We start from the raw sequence: 25571 nt of genomic DNA on the forward strand, positions 1-25571 counted from the left end.
GTCACCTTGCCGGAATAAAAATGAAATGCTTAAAAGTCACATGAAATTGTTTGAAAAAAATAGGATAAATGGGAGAATTCATATATTTAGTGGCAGAATTCATATCCAAACTTTCTAATATAGTTGGCCCTCTGTATCCACAGATTCTTTATCCATGGATTCAACCATTCTCAGCTTGAAAATATTCCAAACACATATAAATTCCAAAAAGCAACACTTGATTTTGCTATTTTATATAAGGGACATCATTCTTCTATGCCATTATATTCAGTGGGACTTCAACATTCATGTATTCTGAAACCAAACCCCAGTGGGTTTAATTTGAAACAGAATCAACAAAACAACATCAACAACATAAAGCAAACAAAAAAACCCCAAACAACTAAACTATTTGTTATAATGGTTTATTATAATTGTTATTTGGTTATGAGTATTCTGGGAGAAACAGAATAAAACAGTCTAAGAAAAATTTCATTTACCTACTTAATGATTGGATATACAAGTTAGATGATATACTTTAAAAATATAAACATAACAGCACCTTGAATTATGTTTTGAGGGACATACTCAAAATCTAAGGGCTTTCTCACTGAAATAAAAGCCCCCACTCTGTGCCCTGAACTGTCATACAATAGTACACAGAGTTGTTTTACCAACTTACATTGTTTGCCTGGGAGATACCATGTTCACTGTCAAATCACATGACAAATATTTTGGAATGTGATTCTACATCTGTGTGAACTGGTATCTATCTATCTATCTATCTATCTATCTATCTATCTATCTATCTATCTGCACACAGTGAAACTATGATCTGTTTTCTTTCCTTAGATTGTTAAATATGACTAGAGGGGTTTGTCTCAGTAAGTTGCTGTTAATCAGCAGTAAGAACAGCCATTCCTTGTAGTAAGATTAAAGGCACAGTACAGTATTGGCCTAAAGTGTCATGAAGTAGAGCAATCACAGAACACATGTTTATTGAGTTGATAATTAACACTGGTTAAAAGACTGCAAAGCAGTGTAAAATAAAATTGGCAGGGAGACCCACACAGAGAAACAGGGAAGCCCTTAGGAAGACATGTCTCTTACCCAGGCGACCCAGTCTTTGCCATATGGCTACACCTATGATCTGTAGTATCTTTCAGGGGAAAGCAGCAGCAGCAGGAGCACAAATGTGTGGCATTACTGCGATGTCAAAAAAGGGCATGGCATCAATGAAATAAACAAATTAATAAATGCACATGATATTTGTGTGAGAAAACACTATGGGTGGGGGAGATGTATGAACAAAAGCTAAGATTATCATCCTCTCAACTCTGCTCTACTCCGGGCATCATCAAACTGGGCAGAGAGGGCAATTGTGAAGGAAAATTAAGCACTCTCACAACAACACACCTGCTTTTAAAAGGCAATGTCACACTACCATTGTTGAGATATCTTTTTATGTTGCTCCATTTAGCGATAAAGTTTATGCACTTTAGGAGCTGCAAACAGATATCTGTCACTGGCATGTAATATACTGTGAACTGTCTGCACTTTGGATAATTCTGAGGCAAATTGCTAAGTGATGCAAGATGAGCAAGACACTACTGGATTCCATTTTCCTTTGTTCTTTTTGGGAATGTAATATTCCATGTCATCTCTCCCACAACAACTGTGTTTGAATAATCTGTTTATTAGAGATATAGACTTCTGTATTTGAAAAAAATGAATGGTGATTTTCTGAAGCTGGTAACAAAGTAGAGAGACTGCTGGAAAAAATGGTTGTGGATCAGAAACTGGCTAAGTCTCTTGCCAATAATACAAAGATATCATCTGGAATCTTGATGGGACACTATGGTTACATAAAGCAGATATACATGTGGTCGCCTTTTCTCAGAGATGGCAGACTGCAGTCGCTAGTCGCCAATTATTCTGTAAGTACACACACAGCCCTCTCTTACTTTTGACTTTCAGGGCATGAAACTAAACATTTAACGGATGGGCTGAAGGCTTTGCTGCCTTAGTTGTGCAACTGTGGGATCCAGTATAATTTATACTGGCATACATGCATGCTATACTAAAAATGTATTTGATTTGCAGCTGACTGTGTGGTTCCCATATTTGTTTAGGATTGACTAGTTAGTCCCCTTGGATTTTTTTGTGGATTTTCGGGCTATGTGGCCATGTTCTAGAAGAGTTTCTTCCTGACGTTTTGCCAGCATCTGTGGCTGGCATTTTCAGAAAATGCTCTGAAGATGCCAGCCACAGATGCTGGCAAAATGTCAGGAAGAAATTCTTCTAACACATGGCTACATAGCCTGAAAGACCCACAAAAACCATGGGTGCCAGCCATGAAAGCCTTCGACTCCCCTTGGATTCTTTTCTTTTTGTTTATGTCTACTTGCTGCACAAAACAGGGAGAGGTCATTAGATGTGGAAGCAGTATAAAACAGTAGTGTAATTCCATGCTGTGTGCGACTCTCACAAGTACATGGACCTCACACTACCTGGGTCTGTAAATAGGGTTGACTAATTTACATACTTTCATCACTGATGTGGAAATAAAAGAAATACTTTTTATACATGATAGAGAAACGCTCCTATATTTCTGCATATGTATAATGGCAGTGCGGAGGGCAGATGAGGAAAGAGGCAACTGAATATTCCTTCTCACTTGAACATTGCTTTCTTCCCAGGAAATGAATGATCAAGTAAAAGAAAACATAAAACTGTCCCCACCCATTTGATTCCTGTGTCAAAATATTTCCAGAGCTCATGGAGAAGGAGAAACAGGAAATACATCTGATGCTGTTGCCAGGTAAGCATAAATTATTGACCAATTCTGAGCCAATGCTTTTTAGGCTATTGGACATGGGGGACTGGCAGGGTTTCTTACTCTTCAGTGTGCCAGGGACTGGAGCCATATCTGTGCCCATTAATGACAACTGTTTCTTTCTTTCTTGAAAACCTGCTGTGGATTGGAAGCCAACAGCTAGCAGTCCAGCATCCATCCATGGAGTACCATTTTGAATAGCAATTTTTGTTGTTGTAAGTGATTATCTCAGGACCTAATAAAACTAATAAAAGTATACAAATTATTTTGAGTCCTCTGGTAACAAGAATCTCACAAAATTTTACCTCTGATGATCTACGTTTCTTTTTTCCCTCTCTCTGTCTTTCACAGCACTTGGTTGAATACTACAAAGGTAAAACAAAAAGAAAGAAAGCAAAAACAAATAAAAATATTAAAATTTGAAAAAAAACGTCTTCCAAAAGGCATTGTAACTGCCTTATATTTCAGTAATATTAAGTTTTTACCTTATATTGACCACATAAACAGTGTAATTCCAATCCTGGAAGGTGTGATTTAGCTGGAAATAAAGGAAAAACTATTAAATTGACATATTTACACATGTCTACATATTTCTTTGTCCTCACAATGACTTATAACAGTGTTGTGTAGAAAGAGATTTTTAAAAACCAATTTTCGGCATGCATGTATTAGTCTGAATAAGTAGAGAGAATATTATTTTTGCCTTCAGTAATAGCTAAATAATAGGAAACAGTGACCTTTAAAAAGGCTGGAGAAGATATAAAGAGCAATTATAAATAAATCCAGCAAGATAACAGTGAAGATAATCACAGGTTTATGATGGATTCTGCAGCAGAACATTGGACTTGTGATTTTTCTTGCTATGTCTATAATCTCACCATGGCCATAAAATATTGAATCCACTTTAGTCACAACACTGCAAAACATCAAGACTTCAGAGTACCAGTATGGATCCATGTAGTTTAGTGATGTAAGTGCTTTGTCATCTCCGCTGTTGTAGAACCTTTGAATCCTATTTCATTTGCACCACAGCTCAAGATATTGACAATTGCAATATGTTCAGAGGAGGATGACCAAGATGACCAAAGGTCTGGAAACTAAGCCTTATGAGCAACAACTTAAGTTACTGGGTATGTTTAGCTTGGAAAAGAGAAGATTGAAAGGTGACATGATATAAGGATCGAAAGAATATTGGAAAACATCCCCCAGAATGGTTGAAAAACATGCTTTTTGAGTGTCAAGAAATCTTGTTGAGAAGAATCTTGGACTGACAAGAATCTTCACAGAAAATTTGCACATGGTGGGATGCACACAAAACAGCATTTGCTGCATGGAAAAATAATATTTCAACATAGAAATATTAATTCCTGCACAGGAATTTCTGTATAGAAAAAAAAGCTGTAATTTGGTATTTGTTCTGCATAAAATTCACACTTGGTTGATTTGCACAGAAAACGGCATTTTTTTTTTGCAAAGGAATTAATATTTCTGTGTTGAAATATTATTTTCCATTCAGAAACTGCTGTGCAGAAAATGCTGTTTCCTATGCAAATCAACTATGTGCAAATTTTACACATAACAAATCCTCAATTACAGATTTCCTTTCCTGTGCAGAAAACAACTCTACAAGGATAGTTCTGCACTGAAATATTTAACATATAGAAAATTCTGTTTCCAGAGCAGAAGATGCTGTTTTCTGTGCAAAACAACCACATGCAAATGTTGTGTAGAATAAGCCCCAACCACAAATACTTCAAAATTTTTGTGGTTTTTGAAGACTTTCTTGCAGTGGGAGGGGGGAAATGCTGAAATACATGTTAGAAGAAATGTAGTGAAGAATTACATCCCTGATAGCCAGTTTCAAATATCTTAAGGAATATTATGTAGATAGACTGAGCTTGTTTTCTAGTGCTCCAGAGACAAGAACATAGACCAACTTATAAGAAAAGAGATTCCACCTAAACATTAGGAAGAATTTATCTATCTGACAGTGATATAAACTGGCCTGGAGAGTGGTGGACTCTCCTTCCTTGGGGGAGGAGTTCTTAAACTGAGGCAAGATGGGCATCTCTTAGTAGTTTTAGCTGTTTATTCTTTCGTGGCAGGTAGTTGGTCTAAATGGTCTTTGTACCTGTTTCCAGCTCTTAGATTCTACAGTTCTATGAAATGCCTCTGTCTTCATCAGGCTAATTGAGGATGTGGTCAGTATCACTGTCCACAAAGACAGAAAACTGGGCAAGGTTTTAATATAGTAATTCTTCACATACAAGCCTTTAAAAGAATGCATTAATTTGCATCCTATGGCATCATGGGTTCTGGTGAGGCACTGGAGTTCTTTGGCTGAGAATTCTAACTTCCTCTCCCAAACCTTCAATCCATGGCAGGTTAAATGAAATTATAGTGCTGTATTTATGTAATGTGAAAATGTTCCATTATTATTTATTATTATATTATTAAACTTTATTTATATAGTGCTGTAGATTTACACAGCACTGTACGTACAATAAAAAACTGATAAAAATGAAACCTGCCAATGCCGTACATTCTACGGGATAATAACAAAATATATATAAAACAATAGATAATAATACAAGATAGCATTAGATAAAATAAGTAAGCAACAAATTAAAAACATTGAATATCAAAACAAATATCAAATGACAGATAACAACCACACAATGCCTGAGAACACTTCCCTGAATAATATAGGCAGGGTACACACCACCAGAAAGAGGTGGCCGGTGGCCGCCTCTCTTTTCTGCGTAACCGTGCTGCAGCAACCAAATTGCGTGTTGTGGCTACGCAGAAACAAAAGGACCGCTAAAAAGTGGCTCCTTTTGGTGCTGCCTGTGGCAACATAAGGACATCACTGCTGTACACGCCCATCTGGAAGGCACACGGCAGTGACGTCACAGCTGTGCGCACCGTGTATATGGCGCCGCACAGCTGTGACTTCCTGGTGATGTCCTAGGGTTGTGGGGCATCTGGAAATGGTGCCCCGAGGCAACCCTAGCACGTTGCCAGGGCGTGCTAAAGGGCCCGTGTGTACAGGGCCTATGTCTTCAACTCCCAGCTTTGAGGGGGCTCAGGACTGATCCTAACTTACCACCAGATATTATTTGAGGAGATGATCATTCTTTTAATCACTCAAAAATGCTAAATGTAAAATGTATTTCACATAGAAAGCAGAGGAGTTTTAGCTTCATATAACTATACCTCAGGCTAGAAGGAACCATGCTGGATCAGAGGATTTTTAAAAAATCTTTTGTATTTGTTATAATATAATGTAATGGCAGTAAGTATATTTAATATATATGGAGATGATTATAAATCAGTCTAACTTACCCAGCTGGCAACTGCATTCTGAACATTTGATTCTGAAGTGTCTTTTTCATTGTAGACTGTAAAAGCAATTCTGTAGAACAGCCCCCCTATGCATTACAAAAACAATGTCAATGTTAGAACCACAATTCATGTTGTATAAATGCCTGCAAATTTATGTAGCTGAGATTGCAATCAGGTATATTGAGGTGGGCAACTGCTGAGGGTGGTGGGTCCCATGGAACCTTGGAGGGTCAGCCACACATGTTTAAACATGTTTTTGTAATTTTAAAACTCCCATTTGAGGGGGAGAAATTGAGGTGCCCATTTCTTCCATGTTATTGGCTTCATCTGAGTTGTTTTCACTCCATGAAAGGCTTTTGTTCACTAGGAAGTAAATTACAAGTCAACTCCCAATTTACCTTCTTATTTAATCAAAGTTCTCTCGTAGTAGGGGCCTAAATACCCGAAACGTACCCAATTCTATCTAATCTTGGGAGCTAAGCAGGGTCAGCCCTGATTAGTATTTGGTTGGGAGACTACCAATGAATAGCATGTGTTGTAGGTTATATTTCAGGGAAAGGGACTGGCAAAATGACCTTTGAGTATTCCTTGCTGAGAAAACCCTACAAAATTCATGAGGTTGCCATAAGTCAGCAGATGACTTGAAGCACATACACACACAACTTTCATAGGGGAAGCAAAATTGCACCCTTGCTCTCCCTGTGGTGTAGAGGACACTTTGATTAAAAAAAAACCCCACATTTTTTGCCATTTTAGGGGATGTTGGATGTCCTGGGTGTGTGTGCTCAAAATGGCCATGGGGTCCAATGTGGTGCAAAGGCTGCATTTTGCCTACCCCTAAACTGTATAATTTATAAATAGATAATTTCAAAATTCAAGTTATTCTTATGATGCCCAAAGGATGTCTTAGCCATTGTCCATCAATGAATAAACCTGATTAACCATCTGTTTAAATTACAGACCTCAAATATTGCCAAGTATGAGTGTTAGACTAGGACCTCAGGAGGCTAGGGTTCAGAGCTCCACTCAGCCATGGAAATCACCACTGGGTTACTTTGGGCAAGTTGCATTCTCTCAGCTTTAGTGGATAGTAATGGCAAACCTCTGAATAAATCTTGCCAAGAAAAAATACAGAAGTGTATTGCCATAAATTCAAGGTGACTTGAAAGCACATTGTTGTTATCGTGTATCTTCAAGCAATTTACAGTTTATAGAGAAGCTAAGGCAAACCTACCATGGGGTTTCCTGGGGATGAGAGTATGTGTCTTGACCAAGGTCACCCAGTGAGTTTCCCTGGCTAGGTGGGGACTCAAACCCTGATCTCCAGAGTCATACTCCAGCACTCAAACCATTACACCACATTGGCTCTCTTGAAGGCACATAACAACAGCAAATTCCATGTGGCCATGATGCTGGTGATAAATGCTTATAGAAGCAGTCTGCTGATTCTTTAGCCCAATTGACTTTTAAAACTAAATTTGTTTTTTTAATATTATAAGCACTTTGGTTTAATTTGTTCTGTTTTTTAAAATGGTAACTGTAGGCTGACTCTGGCTTTCCCCGCTTAAAAGCAAAAAAACAAAAACAAAAAATAAACCCTATTCACTGCATCAACTATATTATTTTACTGTTTTTTGTAATTACAACCATTACCAAAGCTTCTTCATCTATCTTTTTTCATTGTCCTAATAAAATTTATGCTTTATGAAGGTTTATGCCTTCAATAACTTGTCAGTATCAAACAAATAATTGTTATTGGTACTACTTTATTAATACCTAATTAATCACCAGTTTTACTGACGTTGGGAGAAATATCACAAGATCTGTTATATTTCTCCCAACACCAGTAAAACACTGGTGATTGTTGGGAGAAACATCATCAGAGTATAAAGGATGAGTACTTCCTTTGACTATTTTTATAATCCTATATGTGGATCACTTCCTTGATACCAAAATGTGTTGGTCCACAAGATTCTCTAGCCCTATGTCAACTAGAGTGGTGACTCCAATGTAAAAAGAAATTTTAATATTGGTCAGTATTCAACAGTGTGCTGCTTCTGATGGAAGGTGTACTTGCTTGTGGAAACAGAAAAGTCACAATCTTGCATGCGTCCTACAAGCATGCACAGGAAGAATGAGAAAAACTCTGCAGTATGTTTGTGGTGCCATGGAAAACTGTGTTCTGTCACCCAAAGCACACTGCAGTAGATTCAGGGCATTCTTTCAGACATCAATTTATGTATTAAAACACATATTGCTGCATATGAAGGTCCATTTATTCTGAGACAATGTGGTGAAGCAACTTCAGGGGAGGAACAGGACATATGTGGCTGTTCCCAGCATGACTGGAAGTGAAATCAAATAATTTCTACTTTTGCAAAGGTGCAAGAGCAGACCAATTTTTTTGTAGCTTTACAGAAAGGTGTAAGGGGAATCAAACTACCATGTTTTGTGGCAGTTTGGGAGGGGTTTTTGTGTGTGAGCATGTTTCAGTTATTTCTGCACATTTTTTAAAATGAAGGGGTTTATGTAATTTTGAGTTTCCAGGGCTGGTAGGAGATATATGAGGCCCATAGGCCACATTTTCCCCATTCGTCCTGAATGGTAAAAGTGGTCACTCTTTCTGCAAACTGGGGCCTTGTCTGTATGGACCAGTATACTCTGAGGGCAGCCCAGAGTATCCTGGCCCCACAGCTGCCCCAACCCCCCCCCCCCCCACCGCATTACCTGGTTCTCCATTTCCGCACCACCATGGCTGTCTGTATGGGTATTCTGCTGAACCATCCAGTTTGTCCACCATCACAGCAGGTCATTCACTTGAAGTCAGAATGAGGCACCCAGTCATAATCACATGGTTTGGTGCCTCATTCTGTCCTCAGAGTGAGCTACCCACAGTGGCAGTGGATGCACCAGGCAGCTCAGTGGGATGCCTGTGCAGACAGAGGCTTTAAGGCTATTATATTCTGGTTCTGAACATACCAGTCATCATGTCAGCTGCTTGCACCAGAACTGTGGTTTAGGATGTACATTGCCCAAACAGGATGGTGCTAGAATAAGAGAGTGATAAGCCTTTTGGCACCTATTGTATCTAATATTGTGGCACCTACAGTATCTAATACTGACTCATGGTTAATATTGCTATTCTTGAATCATAAGGTTAATGTACCAACTTTCAGTCACTTTAAGTGCCAATATGAGGGGGAAAGGCATGTTGTAAATAATGTTAATAATAATTAATACTATACTTTAACACTGTGGGCCTGATTTTATGGCAAATTACGTTAATATGGAAGTATCTAATTACATGAGCCAGTGAAATATAGTTGTCTGAATGTTGGACTAGGACTTTGGAAGACTAGGGCTTGAAGTCCCTCTCAGCCATGGAACCCCCCTGGGCAACCATGGGCAAGTTACATGCCCTTGGCCTCTGAGGAAGACCAAGTCAAACCCCACCTGAACAAATCGTGCCTAGAAAACTCCACAACAGGTTCTTCACAAGTTAGAAATGACTTCAAGGCACATATCAACAATCTAAAAATGGCATTTGACATTGATTATTTGAAACTTAGTGAGGGGGATGCTTAATGGTGTGTTATTTTAATTATGAATGAGGGAAGAAAAATGATGCCAGAAATTAATAAAATTATGCTTTTCAGGAGTTTGTGCATGGCTTCAAATCAAAATGCCCTTCTCTGCTACAATGTCTTTTCTGAAACAAAGCCATTTTTAAAACTTCAGCCAATGTACAGCAAGATGCCAAGATACAATGTGAGTTCCCAGTTCACTACAAATTTAATTACAAAATATCTACTGATGTCAATAGACACTATGTGACAGTTAACCATCTACATTTACCTGGTTATATACATTTTAACAGTGTATCCCAACAGCTTAAACTAATTAATATAATTTGCATTTTCCAAGCCTTTCTTCAATTCCAGAAGTTTATCCTTAGGACACAATTTTACTGCTAGTTACACAGATATAGGTTCAGTAACTGTGAGAGAAGCTATGAGATCCCTTGATTTAGCTGGTGAACAATATCATAAGGGGTCATATATAGTAACAAAAATTACATCACTGATATCTCTGTGTCCTGTCCCCCCCCCCCCATTCACATTCTATATGTATTGCGCTTCAGGGGATATACAAACTATACTTATCAGAGGCAGAGGACTAAATCCAATTCCAGTCAGGACCACCACTCAAACACACTTATTCCCACAAAATAGTTAAAGTGGAGAAGAGATGTTTTCACAGCACTGTCTAGCTATCAAATGGGGAACCAACTGAGGAAAGAAGCCTAGCAGATCACCAGCTAAGTTTATGGGAAGGGAGCTAGTGACATATAGCAAATCTCTTTGTGAAAGTTTCTATTCATAGATTACTCTCAATAGATTGGATTATGATTTGCTGCAGATCCTGTTTTTACTAGTGGTCTTACATCACAGCATGTATGGCATTATTAGGACGTGTAGATGAACCTTAAGAGATGCATGAATCAGTTTCTATGAGTAGAAGATTATTTCCATTACAATGCAATAATATTAGGCAAAAACACCAAAATACATTTTAAATTAAATCATGTTGATGAGAAAACTCTAATATTCTATCTCTAGAGAAGACTGAAAGAGTTTTACTTTCCACCACCACTAAACCACTTAGATTAGTACAGAAAATTATCATTTCATTGTCACTCTCAGGAGACTATAAAATGCCAAAACCAAAATGATTCAAAGATATAATTTCCATTTTGTAATTATGTATACAGTATACATTTTCTTTAGAATGGTAATGGTGGTATATAATTTTTTAAAAAATGTATTTGAAGATAAATGCTAGGGTTTCATCTCCCCTGTTTATATTATTGAATATCTCCTCTGCTTAACAGTAGGATGGAGGACAGAAGAGGCACATAGAGGCTCTCTTCCATGGTATCCTTGTACTAAGCACCTTGCTGCTGGGCTGTGTCATAGGTCTTAGTAGCCTCTTTTGCTTCTGTGGGAGGGTAGGCTTATTTCTATATCCACCCTCTCATTAGATCAAACTTATTTATTTAATTTCTTCAGTTATAAATTTATGTCTGTGTTGATTTTATTCAAATTGCAAAGTTAAAATAATGCCCAGGAACAGCACAAGTGAATCAGTGGTCTTTGATTGCCACAGTAGTCTCCTCAAAGCTCTTCTGATTAGTAAGAGGAAAGGTCATAATTAGAATCACACACTATAGATGATTTTTTTTAAAATGGCATAAATGTACTTCTAATGATGTTCAATTATGTTAACGGTTTAAGGCTTATGATACCATGGGACTCTAATCTACTCAATAATTCTAATTGTTTCTACAAAATCTTGCAGATGAAATGATTTTATTTCTACATCTAAATGGATTTGTTGACATACTGTGCTTGACCTCAGGTCCACAAGGGCAGTCCAACCCATTGAAGGAGTTACATAAAAAACAAGAGAAAAGCAATTTTGGAGAGCTGCTATCAGGATTCAGTGTTATTTTAGGCACAATACTTTGATTTGTTTCAGACACCACACTGGTGAGAGGATTTTCATAAGCTGATGCTTTTACTGAGTTTTGAACTTCTGTGTTATGAAGGAATGTAATTCCAGACATCATTTCTGTGTGAATTAATGTATTTTCATTAACATGTTTTAAAGTTTCAACAGATGGAGAAGACTGGACTAACATGCTGGTAACCACTGAAATTTTATGCACTTCTAAAAAAGAAGAGTGAGTAAATGTTCTTTCAGAATCCAAAGATGGTGAAATTTTCCATGTATACAACAAATCAATACCCTGGATATTATTGGAGGATAATCTTTTATTAACAGGACTATCATTATGCTTGCTGGAATGGTGATGTATCTTCCAAACTGATTTGTCTCCTGAGACAGTGGTTTCTATATTAAATCTAATACTTTTATAAGCCACTTGACCATCAAGCATTTCTGCATGTTCCAGATGAAGAGAAGGGGTAAGTCTACTTTCTGTATCTTCTGCAGATTGCTGTTCACTGTTAGTTAGGAGTCCATTTAGTGGGCTTCTCTGTATGTTTTGCTCTTCATTCCATGAATAGCCATAGCCAGGAAAATTTTGATCAAGGTTATTCAAAAGGCTTTTTGATTGCAATGGTGTAGAAAACATTAGTGCTCCTGAGTTGCTCCCAAACTGCGAACTTGCTTTTATTTGAGGTCTATAACTATGAGTTTGCAACATTTCCAAAGGTACCCTCTCTATAAACAAGTTATATTTATGTAGATTTTGTTTTCCTAGAAAACCACTGTTCTTAAATGAGTAGCTATTCTCTTGTACATAATCAGAAGCTCTTGTGAACTCATAACCCTGTCTAGCCATATTCATAGTTTGTGATAGACTCTCCACATTTATTGGATTCGGTGATGAACTTGTGCAGTCACTGTCTAAGCATGAAGACTCAAAAGACAGTGTTAGTATTTCAGTTTGATAATGCAAAGCATTCGCATAGGCAAATGGGGTTTTATCTAGAATTTGCTGCATGGCTAAACTATCTTTCTGTCCATTGATGAATGTTACATAAAATTGGTCAGAATGCAAGGAAGGTTGAATCATAGGTACTTCCAATGATGTCAAAGGAAAATGAAGTGTAGATGTGGCATTTATAGACACACTTAGGTTCAGAGAAGGATGTGTGTCTGTTTTTGTTTCCAACTGAGCTGTGTTTTCCATATTTTCTGAAATCCTTGATGTGACTGTTGGTGCAAATGAATTTAATTTCTCTCCATCCTTTTCTGACACAGGAATAGAAGTGCCTATTTTTACAGCTCCATAGTCCAGCACACTATTATTAGATGCTGTTTGCACAGTGATGTCATCTATATTTGTAGGGGATATGAAAAAGGACACTGTCTTTGTTAGGAAAGAATTCAACTCACTAAATGCCAACTTTTCTGTAGGTTCCTTGGAAGGCATGCCGAAGTCTTGCTCCAAAGTCCAATATTTTTTTGACATACTATCTACGTATTGCATTTGATGACGTAAGTCATTAGGCTCCCATGACTTACTGATTTTAGGGAAAACAGTGGGAAAAGGAACATAATTCGGTGGGTTATCAGATTTATTGTTTTGTAAATGTCCAGCTCTGATAAATTTGTTTGGTGTTGAATTGATATTTTCCACAGAAATTAAAGAGGAAAGCACATAATTTGTGTAAGAAATAAATGTATTTAGGGAATTAAATACATCTTTTTGGGTCAAGGCATCTTCCTTCTCTGGATGGTGCAGATGTTCAGTTAATAAGGCACTTCTTAAAGAAGCCATATTAAAAGTTCCTTGAGACAGATATGAAACAGAATTAGTTTGCTGAACATCTGGTCCTCTTTCTTTTAATTTTGGTAAGATACTTGATATACTTTGCCAATTTATACTGTATTCCACTGGTAAGAGAGCTTCTGTTGGCTGGATTACAGATATAACATCTGGAAACCAGGCTTTCACGTTTTGTAAAGAGCCAGAAGGATTTGCACTGTGCTTTAAATTTTGTTTTTTAAAATGTATTGAATTATGGTCTTTGATGTAATTAAATTTTGTAGGCTGTAGTTTGCCAACAATGTAATATTCATTCTTAACAAAATCTTTTTGTAGAATTCTCTTAGTGGGCTCTAAGTAAACACTTTCAAGTGTGCTTTCTAGTAACTCCATCTTTGTTTCTTGATATAATTCACTAGCATATGCATAGGAAGACTGTATAAGATGAGAAGGAAAGGTATCTTGTGAAATTCCAGAAATTAAATGATTGTCAGTTGCAACTTCTTTCCATGTCAAAGGTTGCAAGAAATTGTAAGTATCTTTATATGCAGAAGAGAAAGCATAACTCTTAGATGATAGTATCCAATGAGGATCTTTTGTATGTTCAAAGAGAAGGTTCTTCCTCACTAGTGAGGGGAATAAAGAACCTGATATGAGATCTTCCAGTGGAGGTGCCCAAGTCCATATTGATCCTGTATCAACACTTTTGCTTTGTTGAAAAGGAAAAACCATATTCCTGACATGATCAAGCGGAATAGTGGGTACTTCTCTTGGATTATCATTCTCACTTAGCAAGCTATTAGAGTCCCCTGAAACACTATTAATAATTGAGTCGTTTAGAGAGGAATTGTGGTCAGTGTTTGTTTGTTCTGTAAAAGGATCCAAGACATTAACTTGTGTTTCCTGAAGAGCAGATGATGTGATCTCAGGGGTAGTCATGATGAAATAATTGAGTACATTTTTTCTCTCTGAACTTTTCTCCTCAGTTGATGCAGATTTACTAGTACGGGAAAGTCTTGGTTTCACAGGCCAAACTATTGGAGTTGAAATAATTCCTATATTTTTGACACCTTTTATCTTAGAATCTTCCTGCCCTGGTAGTAATTGCTGAGAGGAATCAGCTGAATTTCTCTTGACTCTGAAGACCACTGCAGCAGGAGCTTTCATTTCCTGCAGGTCTGTATATAGCAAGCCATATAATTAATAAACAAATTATTTTCAAAAACTAACTTACTCCCCATAAGATTATCTTCACAACTGTGTAAGCAGGAACTGTACTGATTTATAACACATTTGTTTGTTGTGATGTGCAGAAACATAAAAAACATCAAAGGAGCTGACCAAGTCATCTTTGTTCTGCCCACTGTGAACACCTTCAATTCCCAGTGAAATAAATGGTACAACTGCATTCATTTCTTAGTGTTATGATTCTACTGAATGAGTTATCCACCAGGTTGTAAAATTGTGGTAGAAATAAATTTTATATATCTCTTTCCCCCACTATTCATGGATTCTCTCTTCACCTGAGCAGGGTAAGTGTTGCCCTGCCCCCCCCCCCAAAATGAATAGAGAGGCATGGAAACCCATCCCTGTCCCCCCCTAACCTATAAGACAAGATATTTTGTGGAGGGGATAGGCTCCTTCCACCACGCCACTTCATCTCCTTTTGATCAGGATGTTTCTCCTTCATCACACATAAACAAATGAAGAAAAGAGCAGTGGGAGAAGAATAACTAGGTACAGAAAGTGAGCAAGATGAAGAAAAAAGGGGAAGAGAAGCCATAGACAGAAGGAGAGATGGAAGGAGAGAACACAACAGAATGCAGGGGGAGGGTTTCTCAACATTTCTCTGATCAGCTGCTCTCCTCTTCATCAATGCAACAGTATCAAGATTGTCTTCTTAAATAACATTAATCTTGACTGTATCGGAAGAGTAATGAAACAATCACATCATAAATGTGTATAATGATCCCTGCCCCCCCTCCCCCCATTTTTCAGGATATATACTTCCCTTGTCCAAAACCGAACCAAAACACTAAACTGGGAAATACTGACGGGGGGCTTCTCTTCTGTTTCTTCTATGGATTCCATTGGGTATGCCACACTTTTTGCTTCTCTTGTGAACTCCTTTTAGCAGTCTTATAATACCATAAGTATATTTTATAATCAAGAAAGTGGCTTTGTTGCATAAGAAAGAAAATGTAAGATTGAATTTCTTACCATTGGTTTGTTTAACAGTTCTATCAGTATCAGGCATGTTAGTGGTGATAGTGGGTGATGTATTGATAGAATTTACAGTAGCTGGTAACAAACATCAGAAGAGGTGAACTTATATGTATGGAATATGAATGTTAAAGAGACTGGGCAAAATGGAAATGTATGAAACATGAACAAGGAGTGGACATACCTACCTCTAAAACTAGTGAACAAGTTATCCAGTACAAGAAAGAGTCTTGTGGAACTTTAAAGACTAACAAGTTGTATTTTGGAAGAAGTTCAGATGAGAAGGACACTTTGGGCAATGGAATACATGTGGCGGAGGACTTCTTCCCTCTTTTATTTTCCCCAGCATAGCTGATTCTCTTTCTCTTCATGCAACTGAATGGACTTATTTCTCCATTCTATTATTATTGTGTGTGAAAGTAAGTGAACTGAGTGAAAAGATAATGTATGGGAGAAAAGAGAGAAAAAGAGAGAGAAGAGAGAAAGGTGGGAGGAGAGGGAGGAGGAACTAGAGTAAGTGAAAAAAGAAAAGGAGAAAAGAAAAACCAGGGAGGGAAAAGAGAGGAGCTGAAAAGAGAGAAATAATAAAAAAGAGAGAAGAGCCATAGGGAGGCTTACAGAGGGAGAGAGTTATGGGAGGGAAGGGAGAGGCAGAGAGAGAAGAAAAGAGGGAAATATGGGAAGAGATAATCAGAGTGAAAGAAGACAAGAAGAGCCTGAGATGGAAAACAGATGACAGAAAGAACAGGAGAGAAAGAGAGGAGAGAAAGGATGAATGAAAAATACAAAGAAAGTAAAGAAAACCCAAAGTGAGAGAGAAGCCACAGTGAAATCACACCCCTGTGTGTTTAAAAAAACAACAGCCCTATCTCCAACATCATATTTTGGTCTGTCCATATTTCATATCCCATATACAGATACACTGGAAATCCCCTGCTCATGCATTACACTCCAGGACTCTCAGCCCTCCACTTATTTCAGCTTATTGTATGCTTCCTAATTCTGTACCTTACTTTCAATGATTCTGAAGCTCACAAAATTGTAGTACCAGACAATGCTAAAAAACGGTTAGGAAATATAACCAACCATGAGAATGTTACACCACAGTATTCTAGTGTCCATAATATTAAGTGTCCCAAAGCATTGTGGAAGAATTATTCTGTTTGTGCAAACACAACAACAACAATAATAACAACATACCAGTTTTACTTAGTTTCCTGTACATCATTTTTTTTTCATATACAGAAAACTGTTTTCTGTACAGCGGTTTTCTTTTATGTAAGAAAAACAGGGTTATGACACATCACACATACACCACATGTTTTTCTCTATGGAATAATTCCTCCACAACTCTTTGCAATGTTTAAATACAGGGAGAATACTGCAGAGGAATATCTATCTTTTCTTACACTGGGAAGGAAATTACAGTAATTATTCATCCTTGTATATGAGGAAATGAGGACTAAATATTCAGAATTTAAAAGCCTAGAATTAAATGTAAAACTTTACAAGATGACAATAATAAAGGAGGATCTGGGTGAGAATTTGGAAAAGTTACTTTTTTGACTATAAGGAGCTGTCATCACCTTGGGTATGCTGAAAATTGTAGTCCAAAAAAAAACCCGTATATTTTCCAGACTCAGGATCTAATTCACTATTGTTAGTTTGCCTTTGAGCAATAAAGCTGTGGATTAATCTTTCTCATCCTGTCTCTTACTGTGAACCAAATTTACTACTGTTGAATCACAGCCACAATCTGTACCTAAGAGAAATGACATTTTCATTGTTTACCAGAAATGAAATGATTCTGAACAAGGCAATGGTTAGCTTTAGTGGGATCTATTTCTCCACCAATTAAATTTTGGTCTGGGATTATCACCTACACAGATGGATATTAATGCTTTTGATCATCTAATAACAACAATAGAGGTTATGGTTATTTTGAGCAATGACATTAAAATGACATATCCTATAAATTACAGGATCAACACTGCATTTTTAAATTGTTGACATTTTAGCATTTAAGATTAACTAAACATGTGACCAGTGTTTGAAAAAAGAGATTTTCCTTGTACTTGAAATAGACTTGCCTTCATGAAACGTGGACATCATCATCAGTATCTGCTGAAGTAAACCCAGGCCCCTTTAATGGATATCTGAAGTGTGTAATATTATGAGTATGCTTAAAAAGACAATGCAGCAGCTTACTCAAATAACAAAGAAAATGTAACACTGAATTTCTTACCATTGGTTTGGTTATCGGTTCTGTTAGTATCAGGCATGTTAGTGGTGACAGTGGGTGATGTAGTGGTGGAATTTACAGTAGCTGGTAACAAAGATGAGAAAGAGGTGAACTTATATGGAATATGAATGTTAATGAGATTGGCAAATGGAAATAATGCATGAAAATATGAACAGAGAAAGGAGGAACCTGCTTCTTAAAACAGTAAACAAGTTATACAATGCAAACATATGTATTTTTGTGTGAAACCCAAATTCAAAATTCTAACTGAACTATCTATTTTTGGACAAACTTCATTTGCTCACATATAAAATGATAATAATGGATATTTACTTTCACAGGGCTTTAAAACAGACAGGCAGACAGACAGACAGACAGACAGGCAGACACACACACACAACCTCTCTTACAAAAACATATAATAATAATAAATTTTTATTTATATACTGCTCTGTGGCGAACCAATCCGGACGGTTTACAACATTAAAATGACATACAGCATAAAAACAATATATTTCCCTCCTCCCTTAAAAAGTTATTAAACTGCATATCTGGAGGGCGCGGGGAGGATTGTATGGGAAGAGGTGGTCTCTGAGATAGCTTGGACCCAAGCCATTTAGGGCTTTAAAGGTAATAACCAACACCTTGTACTGGGCCCGGAAACCAATAGGCAGCCAGTGGAGGGACCTCAGAACTGGAGTGATATGGTCCCTTCTAGATGTTCCTGACACAAGCCTGGCTGCCATGTTTTGAACCAGCTGTAGTTTCTGAACAAGGCACAAGGGTAACCTCATGTAGAGCGCATTACAGAAGTCAAGGCGTGAGGTTACCAGTGTGTGCACAACAGTCTCGAGATCCCTTACTTCCAGAAAAGGGCGCAGCTGGCGTATCAGCCGAAGCTGATAACAGGTGCTCCTGACCGTCGCATTCACCTGATTTGTCATCAGGAGTGACGAGTCAAGGAGCACCCCCAGACTGCGAACACAGTCACTGGAGGAGAGTGTGATCCCATCCAGGACTGGTGGTTGCAACCCAATTCTTGGTTTCGGGGCTGCTACCGTGAGCACCTCCGTCTTGTTTGGATTCAGCTTCAATCTGTTTTTCCTCATCCAGCCCATTACTGCCCGAAGACATTCATTGAGAGAAGAGGTGCCATTAGAATTTGAGGCCGACGAACGAGACACGGAGAAATAGATTTGGGTATCATCAGCGTACTGATAGCACCCAGCACCATAACTCCGTATGATCTCACCCAGCGGCTTCATATAGATGTTAAACAACATTGGGGACAAAATAGCTCCCTGAGGGACCCCACAAAGGAGCTCCCTCTTTCTGGAGCTACTGTCCCCGAGCAGCACCCTCTGGGACCTGCCCAAGAGGAAGGACCGGAACCACTGCAATGCAGTGCCTCCGATACCTAATCCCCCCAAGCGGTCCAGGAGGATGCCGTGATCTATCGTATCAAAAGCCGCTGAGAGGTCTAAGAGCATCAACTGGGTCACACTACCCCTGTCGATGCTGAGATGCAGATCGTCAGTCAAGGCAACCATGGCAGTCTCAACCCCAAAGCCTGTCCTGAAGCCGGTTTGAAACACACTACTTCCCTCTGCTAAAGAATAAAGTAAGCTCTTCTAGCACCAGTATTAAACCTATTAGCAACTGTGTTCCAAAAAGTGCAGCTTTCGGCTACTTCAGGGGCATGGTGTGCAGATGACACATGCCCCTGATGTGGTTGGAAGCCGCTCTGAGGCTACCTAAGGTGACCCAAACCTGGGCAGAAAAGGAGCAGTGAAAAGCCACTTCTTGCTGATGGCCCATCCAAATCCATGGCAATGGTTGGTTTTCAGGCCGCTAGTCTGCTTGAGCCCTGTGTCCCTGACTTGATTACTATTTTTAAGCTCAGGATGTAATCAGAAAATGGCACAGTGGTTTGAGTGTTGGATTGTGACTGGAGACCAAGGCTCAATTCCCAGCTTGGCCATGAAACCTACTGGATGACTTTGGGCAAGTCACATGCTCTCAGCCTCAGGGGAAGACAATGGCAAACCTCCTCTTGGCAAACAAAATCTTGTCAAGAAAAACCCATGATAGGTTCACCTCTGGGTTGCCATAAGTTAGAAACAATTTGGAGGCACACAATAAGAACAACAATTACTTGTACAATATTTGCCTTTAAGGAACATATAAATTAGTCTCTCGAGGCATTTTAATAAAACCATTTTTAACCAAACAGTATAAAAACAGCTTGTCTGGAGCACCCATGTTAGAATCTAAGTAAATCCTCTAAGCTCTGAATAATTAACAGAATCAATATCATAAATAGACAGACTTGTGAGGGATGTATTTTCAAAGTGCTGCCTGAGGTTTCATTTAATTCCCACCGGCATTCAGAGAAAATCCAGAGGTTACCACAAACCTTCAAAAAGTGAAGCATTTTCAGTTGACATAGAAAAAAATGTATTCATAATAATTTGTCATTTAGAACTATTTTTAAATTGTTTTAATACTGTAAATAATTTAATGCTATTTTAATGTTTACTTTTTTAGTTTTTTATTGTGTTGTTCTTTTAAATTGTGAGCTGCTTTGAGTCCCAATTTTTTGGGGAAAGTGAGATGCAAATAAATGTAACAACAACAACGAATGTATTTAGAGATTTTCATCCAAACAAGGGAAGTACCACTAAATAGTGAGGAAAATTTGTTTTACGGCTGAATTTGTTTCATATCCCAAAGGAACTAAAAGATATATATATATATATATGACACTTTGAAGACAGAACATCACTATTCAGTAGATTTCTCAGTGTGAACAGATGTGAAATATTCTCAGTCTACTAAATATTAGAGCATGAAACAATGAGTTACTAGTAAAGTAATTACTGTTCTGAGTTACCTTGAGGAAGGCACAAGAGTTGAAGTTGCAATGTAACAAGCAGAAATATTGTTGCCTGTTTCTCATGTAACGTGTAATCCTTTTCTGATTTCTTCTTAACAATGATTTTAAAAGACACTTTTACAGGACTTTTTATAGTTTTATGCCATTCCCTTAGAGACCTACATTTTTAAAAAAAGTACGGACAGCCCTCCATGTGCACAAATTCTGCATCCATGGATTTAAATATCCACAGCTTGAAAATACGCATAAATAAATAAATTCCAAAAAGCAAATCTTGATCTTGCCATTTTATATAAGGGACATATCATTACACCATTGTATATAAGGGGACCTGAACATCTACAAATATGGTTATTTTCCAAATCACTCAATGAGGATATCTCATATAATTTATAGGCCAAGAGCCTAATTTTTTTAACACAACAGTGTTAAATTGATACCACTAAAGTTATGTTGGATCCTGCACGTCTGCAACAAATTGTACAGTGGCCATTACGGCCTTGAGCTTACCTGTTACAAAAATCCACAGTGGGAGTGTTAGGGGTATGTTGATATAACTATGGTCTTCATTAGGAACTGCACTTAGGCAAGCTCAGAGAAAGTGCAACTGCTTCTAAAACTATTTTTATATGGTCACAGTGCCCAAATGGTATTCTGCTCTGTAACATCTGCCATATCCAGTTTATGTTTCAGGTTAATCTCACCCAAAACACTTTAAGGCTCTGCACATTTGTCAGGTACAAATCTTTTCATATATTGTTAGATTTAATGCTGAGTAAATAGGCAGTGGTTTGGACTGCAAGAAAGCTCCTTTTCCAAATTCACACAAATGATGTTTGGTCTTGACTAATGGCTGGTGCTGCTTAATATAAGATGTCAATATGTTATTATCAGATAGTGTTTTGGCTTGATGTTATCTTTGTTTTGGCTTCTAAGGGTGAACAAACCCCCAGGCTTTTTACAGGACATGGGGATTTGGCAACAACCATGACAACACCTCCCAAAAGAGATACAAAAAATACAATTAAATGACAAAAGCCTTTATTTTCAGCCTTTATCCCAAAAAGCTCTCAATCATTTTCATTCTGTCTCTCTCTTCCTCATTGTATAGCCATTTGTATGTTCCTTAAGAAGACTACTGTGATAATCAGTACTGTAGATTTGCTCATATATTCTGGATCTGCTGATAACATTTACTTTGCATCAGTGAAAGCTACATTTTTGAAATAGACAATGAATAAAATGGCATGAAGGAACAGATGAAGTTGGAGCTTTTTCCTATAGAATCTACTGGTCAGGTATTATAAGAAAAGATTGTACAGAAACAGCAGTATCAAATGAGCTGTGACATGCTTTCCACATATACTACACACAGTATAACCATGTATATCAAGACTACAACACTCTTTTCTCTATTTTCTATCAGGAAGTTTAAGTCAAAATACAAATAAATAAATCATTAGTTTCCTTCTCATTATGTTATATTCAGAACCTGAAGGATAGTGTTTGTTTCTTACCTTGGCAAACACCTCCTAGGTTTGCACAGCTAGTTGGTTCAATTGTTGGTAGGGGAATAAGATATGAACCTTAAAAGAGAGAGGGAGAGAGAGAGAGAGAGAGAACCATAAGCAACAGTTGCTGTTTTTTTTAAAAAAACCCTTGTTATCAAAGTTGTTTTTTTAATTAATCACTTGATCACTATTACACCGAGCTACTTTGATTAAGCCAATGAACTGAGAATAACTCACAAATATTTATCAATACAACTGATTGAACATTTGAACTGTCTTCTCCTGCTGATGCAACAAAAGTGGCAGAATCAGATACATGAAGCTGAACAGATAAGAGCTAACTCCCTATTAATGATCTAGGTACATATAGGACTTTATGACATCAGGCTCTTGTCTAAAATTGCATTCTTTTCAAATGTGCTATGCAATCAGGACTGCTCTTTTTTATTGTACCTTTGCAATATTTCTAGCATTACTGCCTTCCTTTGCACTAATACCGTAACACATGCAGCATTTGTCACTGCCCACACAGTACCACCCAGAACTGCCAGTGTGTGCCTAGTTTTGCACATACAGAGAGGCACTCACCAAAGAAATATAAATTAAAAAGAGGACCAGATGAATTATATCCAAAGGTATTAAAAGAATTGCCAAATGTAATCTTAGAACCATTGACAATAATTTTTGAGAATTCCTGGAGAGCAGAAGTAGTTCCAGCATACTGGAGGAGGACAAACGTTGTCCCCATCTTCAAAAAGGGGGAAAAAAGAGGATCCCAACAATTATTGTCCAGTTCGTCTGACATCAATACCAGGAAAGATTTTAGAGCAGATCATTAAACAGAGAGTTTGTGAACACTTAGAAAGCAATGCCATAATCACAACAAGTCAACATGGGTTTCTGAGAAACAAGTCATGTCAGACTAATCTGATCTCCTTTTTTGATAAAATTACCGGCTTGGTAGATGAAAGGAATGTTGTATATATAGCATATCTTGATTTCACTAAGGCCTTTGATAAGGTCCCACATGGTATCCTTGCAAACAAGCTAGTAAAACATAAAAACATAACCCTAGATAATACAACTGTTAGGTGGATTTGTAATTGGTTGACTGGCTGAACCCAAAAGGTGCTCAACAATGGCTCCTCTCCAACATGGAAAGAAGTGACCAGTGGGGTCTCACAGGGTTCTGTACTGGGCCCAGTGCTATTCATCACCTTTATCAATGATTTGGATGAAGGAATAGAGGACACGCTTACCAAATTTGCAGAAGAAGAGTAGCTAATATCCCAGAGGACAGGATCAAAATTCAAAATTACCTTCATAGATTAGAAAACTGGGCCAAAATTAAGAAAATTTACTTTATCTGAGAGAAATGTAAGATACTGTACTTAGGTAGAAAAAATGGAATGCAGAGATATAGGTTGGGGACACCTGGCTTAACGAGACTACATGTGAAAGAGATCTAGGAGACCTAGCAGACCACAAGTTGAATATGAGTCAATAGTGTGATGCGGCAACTATATATATATTATATAAAAGAGACAATTTTACTATGCCATTGCATGTAATGGGACTTAAGCATCCATGGATTTTGGCATCCACAGTGGCAGGGTGATGTGTCCTGGAACCAAATACTAGAGGATACCAAGTGTCCACTGTACAAAAATTAAAAACTCTATTGAGTATATGGAGCCTTAATGTGAGACTCTGAGAACATGTCCTTGGGAGAACTGGTTTTTATTTCAGCAGATATTTGAACACAGGAGGGAACTCATGACTCGTTTTCTCACACGCAGAGAGCTTCAACTACTGAATTATATTTGGGTCCACCCTATGGGATGTAGCTGTGTCTAGCAAAGCCTAATAAAAGCAAATGTAGGCAGCTAGGAACTCAATTTTAAAGGGCATATTAAACTGGGAGGAGGCATTGCTCTCCTAAGAGGTTCCCTGTACTAGCATGTTAATACAATTGTGTTCAGAGAATCCATTAAAAAACATTTTGCCAGAAAAAGCAACTGTTTGTACAAATGAAACCCTAAGAGAGTAATAAGGACAGTAACATTCATATGCAAATAGGATGTTCTCTTGATTGTTTGTTGGATCTTATTGCAGTGAATGTCGCAGAATGGTTATGTTTCTGTGATTTTTTTCAATTAAATTAACAATCAGGACAAATCTCTACAGTGCTGTTAGCACTTTATTCCCGATATTACATCTGTTTTCAGTGGTTACATTTAAAATAGATTACTTATTTGCTGAACAAGATGAGAAGAGCAGCAAATTTCCCATGTGCACTTTCAGAGTTTTTGCTCAGCCTATTAGAGGCTGTGCGTAAGTATTTCTGAAGTGGGAAAATAGAATCACAACTGTGCTTCTGTTGGTAAAAACGGGTTTTTTCTTAGAAACTGTATTTGATTTAAATGTGGGTAAAGAAAACAGGTTAAAAAGATGTGTGTGCATGTGTATGTTGTGTACCTTTAAGCTGTTTCTGACTTATGGGCCTGTTACAGACTGCCAAAATAAAGCTGCTTTGGGTCTCTTTGGAGGTATGCTATTTAAATGATGCATGCATCCTAAGAATCTGGAAGCTGCACCAAAGCTGCACTCCAGTGCTTAGGAATGGAGTGTGGCTTTGGTGCGATCTCCGGACTCTTAGGACCCATCCATCATTTAAATAGCATACCTCCAAAGAGACCCGAAGCAGCATTATTTTGGCAGTCTGTAACAGGCCATGGTGACCCTAAAGTGAATCAATCAATCACAGTATTTTCTTTGCAGGATTTATTCAGATGGGGTTTGCCCTTGCCTTCCTCTGAGGCCGAGAGAGTGTGACTTGCCCAAGGTCATCCCATGGATTTCCATGGCTGAGTGGGGATTTGAACCCTGGTCTCCTGTCCTAGGCCAGTACTAAAGCTAGTACACCACAATGGCTCTCTGTGTTCATGTGCAAGCACAAGAAAATAATGAAAAACCCATATATTATTTAATGTGAAGTCGAAGGCTTTCATGGCCGGCATCCATAGTATTTTTGTGGGTTTTTCAGGCTATGTGGCCATGTTCTAGAAGAGTTTCTTCCTGATGTTTCGCCAGCATCTGTGGCTGGCATCTGCAGAGAATGCTTGCCTGGAAAGGAGCTGGTTTTATATATATATATATATATACATACATACATACATACATACACACACTGTGTGAAGGCAGGAGTGATTTGCATGTGTATTGTTTTGTTGCTAATGACA

At 37.9% G+C, this 25571-nt stretch overlaps 1 protein-coding gene across 4 annotated transcripts in view; it reads right to left on the reverse strand.

Annotated features, from left to right (window-relative positions):
- ADGRG6 (adhesion G protein-coupled receptor G6) overlaps positions 1-25571 on the reverse strand; it is a 133775-nt gene that overhangs the window by 50647 nt on the left and 57557 nt on the right. For 2 of the 4 annotated variants that reach the window (XM_042444856.1, XM_042444858.1), the window contains exons 1-4: positions 11564-12985; positions 6161-6246; positions 3301-3353; positions 3121-3180 (exon numbers count right to left, since the gene is read on the reverse strand). In XM_042444856.1, the coding sequence (XP_042300790.1) occupies positions 3121-3180; positions 3301-3353; positions 6161-6246; positions 11564-12878 (1514 nt within the window). In that variant the 5' untranslated portion in view covers positions 12879-12985. Of the gene's footprint in view, positions 1-3120; positions 3181-3300; positions 3354-6160; positions 6247-11563; positions 12986-17925; positions 18007-22335; positions 22405-25571 lie in introns of those variants that run through there. The other 2 variants (XM_042444857.1, XM_042444859.1) reach the window with 2 other exon arrangements.

This window comes from Sceloporus undulatus, chromosome 1 (genome assembly GCF_019175285.1).
Source record: "Sceloporus undulatus isolate JIND9_A2432 ecotype Alabama chromosome 1, SceUnd_v1.1, whole genome shotgun sequence".
NCBI lineage: Eukaryota > Metazoa > Chordata > Lepidosauria > Squamata > Phrynosomatidae > Sceloporus > Sceloporus undulatus.